Below are 2,741 nucleotides of genomic sequence, written 5' to 3' on the forward strand. Positions count from 1 at the left end.
TTCTTACAATAGAAATCGAAAATGTTTCTATTTTGTCAAAAAAAACAAGAAACAAAAACAATTCTTTTAAACTTTCTAAGTATGTTGAAAACGTTTAGTTCTTACTAAAAATGAAGCATTAGCAAGTGATTAAAAATTTCATTACTTTTGGTTTCATAGTCACTGGTTTTGATCGGCTAACGGATTCTTAGATAATACACATTTTTTTGTCCTACCTTTTTTCTTTAGTCCAAAACCGTGATTTTGTGACAATTCGAAACCTACCTAACAAAAAGAATTTGTGTTGATTTTTTAACTTAGCGAAGAATTAAGAATTGGATGATCTGGTTCTTGGTTGAAAAAATCATTAACTTTGTTTAAACCAGAGGAATTTTTCCACAGACCTGTTGAAGTTTGTACTGAGCTTACGAAAATTATAGCTTCGAACGAAAACAAGAATCTCGGGCTTACACTAAAGTCCCGAAATTTCGGGATTCAAAATATCCGCTAATCCTAGCGTCTCTAATAAATACGCATGAATGTGTATGCATATGCGAATGTTTTTTACTTTATTTATCTGAAATCGATTTTAACCAAAACGAATTAATTAGACTGACTTAATTTATATGTTAGTATGCCTTAGCCTAATATTTAAATGCAAGTCATTTTTGTATAGAAAAATATTGTAGAGCTTGACACATTTTGTGGTTTAAGTTGAGTACGGTGAATTATTCTGACATTTCATGACTGCTAACTAAAATGGGGAACTTGCTTTTGAATGACTCATTAGCGGCCGCCGTGGCCGCATGAGTTGGTGCGTGACTACCATTCTCAATTCAGAGAGAGAGAGAACGTCGGTTCGAATCTCGGTGAAAGATTAAAATTAAGAAAACGTTTTTTTCTAATAGCGATCGCCCCTTGGCAGGCAATGGCAAACCTCCGAGTGTATCTCTGCCATGAAAAAGCTCCTCATAAAAAATATCTGCCTAATAAACTAATCCGCGTGCCGTTATTGGCCACCTAAAGGCCAGAACCGCTATTTAAACAACAACAGTCTCTATCCACTTCACAGCCGCAAAGTGTCGGTTTGGTGCAAGGCGAATTGAGTATCTACACAGTATGCTCAATAAATAGCAGAACTTTTTATTTAAATCACGGAACACGTAGAGCTATCTATTAAACTTTGATCATATTGAAAAGGTAAAAGCGTCAGCTTTCAACTTCATGTAAATTGTTTGACAGGTTAAAAAGTTACGCGCCTTTTATTGACAGTATGTTTCGTACTTGTGTCGTAAAAATACAATGGAGCAAAGATCAAATATTAAATTCTGTGTTAAACTTGGAAAAAACATTTAGTGAGACGTACGAATTGATGCAAAAAGTTTATGGTGGGGATTGTTTAGCTCGTTCAAATGTATATAATTGGTTTAAACGATTTAAAAATGGTCGTGAAGATTTGGATGATGATAAAAGACCTGGTCGTCCAGAAGCAAGTAATCGTGCTGAATTGGTGGAAAAAGTCCGCGAAATCATTGCTGTTGACGAAAATTTCACTGCAAGAGTGTTGGCTGAAGAATTAAATTCATCTACTGGTACTATTTGGAAAATTTTAACTGACGATTTGGGTAAAAGAAAGGTTTGTGCACGCTTTGTTCCACAGCAATTAAATGAAGATCAAAAAATCGTTCGTGTAGAGCATTGTAAATACACCATTTCAACAGCTGAAAACGATCCAGGTTTTCTTGATTCGATCATAACTGGTGACGAAACATGGTGCTTCGAATATGACCCTGAAACTAAGCGTCAATCTGCAGAATGGAAGACGAAAGGGGAGCCAAAAGCAAAGAAATTGCGTTTTCAGAAGTCAAGAATCAAAACAATGTTGATCACGCTCTACGATTCCAAATGTATTGTACACAAGGAATTTGTTGCAGAAGGTCAAACTATTAATGGACAATACTATTTACAAGTTTTACATCGTTTGTGGTCAAGAATTGTTCGTGTAAGACCTGAATAGCCAGAGGGGAAACAGCTTTTTTTATTGCATGATAATGCACCACCTCACAAAACCAAAAATGTTCGTGAATTTTTGATGCAAAAACATATTTGTGTCATCGACCACCCTCCGTATTCTCCTGATCTATCACCATGCGACTATTTTCTGTTCCCTAAATTGAAAACTGCCATGAAAGGTGCATTTTATGATGATATTCCAGCCATTCAAGCAGCCGTGACACAGGTGTTAAAGAACATTCCCTTAGATGACATAAAAAAGTCCATGCAGAAATTGGTTGATCGTTCTGAACGTTGTATCGAGTTAAATGGAGACTATTTTGAATAAAAAATAACTTTCAAACACAGAACGACACGTATTTTATTCTACATCTGAAAAGTTATTTTATTTATTGAACATACTGTGCAAAGAGCAAAATAAACTAAAGGAGGAGAAATTACATGTTGGTGAAAATTCAGTGAATGGCTTCTTAATATAACGGGTGATCAATTAAGAGGAGTTTTTTTCATTTGCGTTTTTTTTACAGATCGCGCGCGAGTTGTGGCAAACTGTCATCGTGGATTTGTTGAACAGCGTTTGGCATTTCATCATAGAAAGACTCACACCGCAACAACGTCTACAAATTGTTCAACTGTATTATGAAAATCAGCGTTCTGTGACAAATGTTTTTCGTGCGCTTAGACCGCATTATGGTCAACATAATCGGCCTGCCTTAAACACTATTCGACATACCATCAACAAATTTGAA

The 2,741-nt window shown here is 35.6% G+C and overlaps 1 protein-coding gene across 1 annotated transcript; it reads left to right on the top strand.

Moving 5' to 3' along the window:
* The first annotated feature begins 1,252 nt into the window (after positions 1-1,252).
* On the top strand, positions 1,253-1,996 carry LOC129244206 (histone-lysine N-methyltransferase SETMAR-like). The gene has a single exon (XM_054881820.1). It carries the CDS (start codon positions 1,253-1,255, stop codon positions 1,994-1,996), a length of 744 nt encoding a protein of 247 aa, XP_054737795.1.
* Positions 1,997-2,741: the final 745 nt, after the last annotated feature.

Source organism: Anastrepha obliqua, chromosome 4 (genome assembly GCF_027943255.1).
Source record: "Anastrepha obliqua isolate idAnaObli1 chromosome 4, idAnaObli1_1.0, whole genome shotgun sequence".
Lineage (NCBI taxonomy): Eukaryota > Metazoa > Arthropoda > Insecta > Diptera > Tephritidae > Anastrepha > Anastrepha obliqua.

Bases quoted from the DNA above. Each gene is read 5' to 3' on its own strand.
- LOC129244206 (XM_054881820.1), top strand. From the start codon at position 1,253: ATGTTTCGTACTTGTGTCGTAAAAATACAATGGAGCAAAGATCAAATA.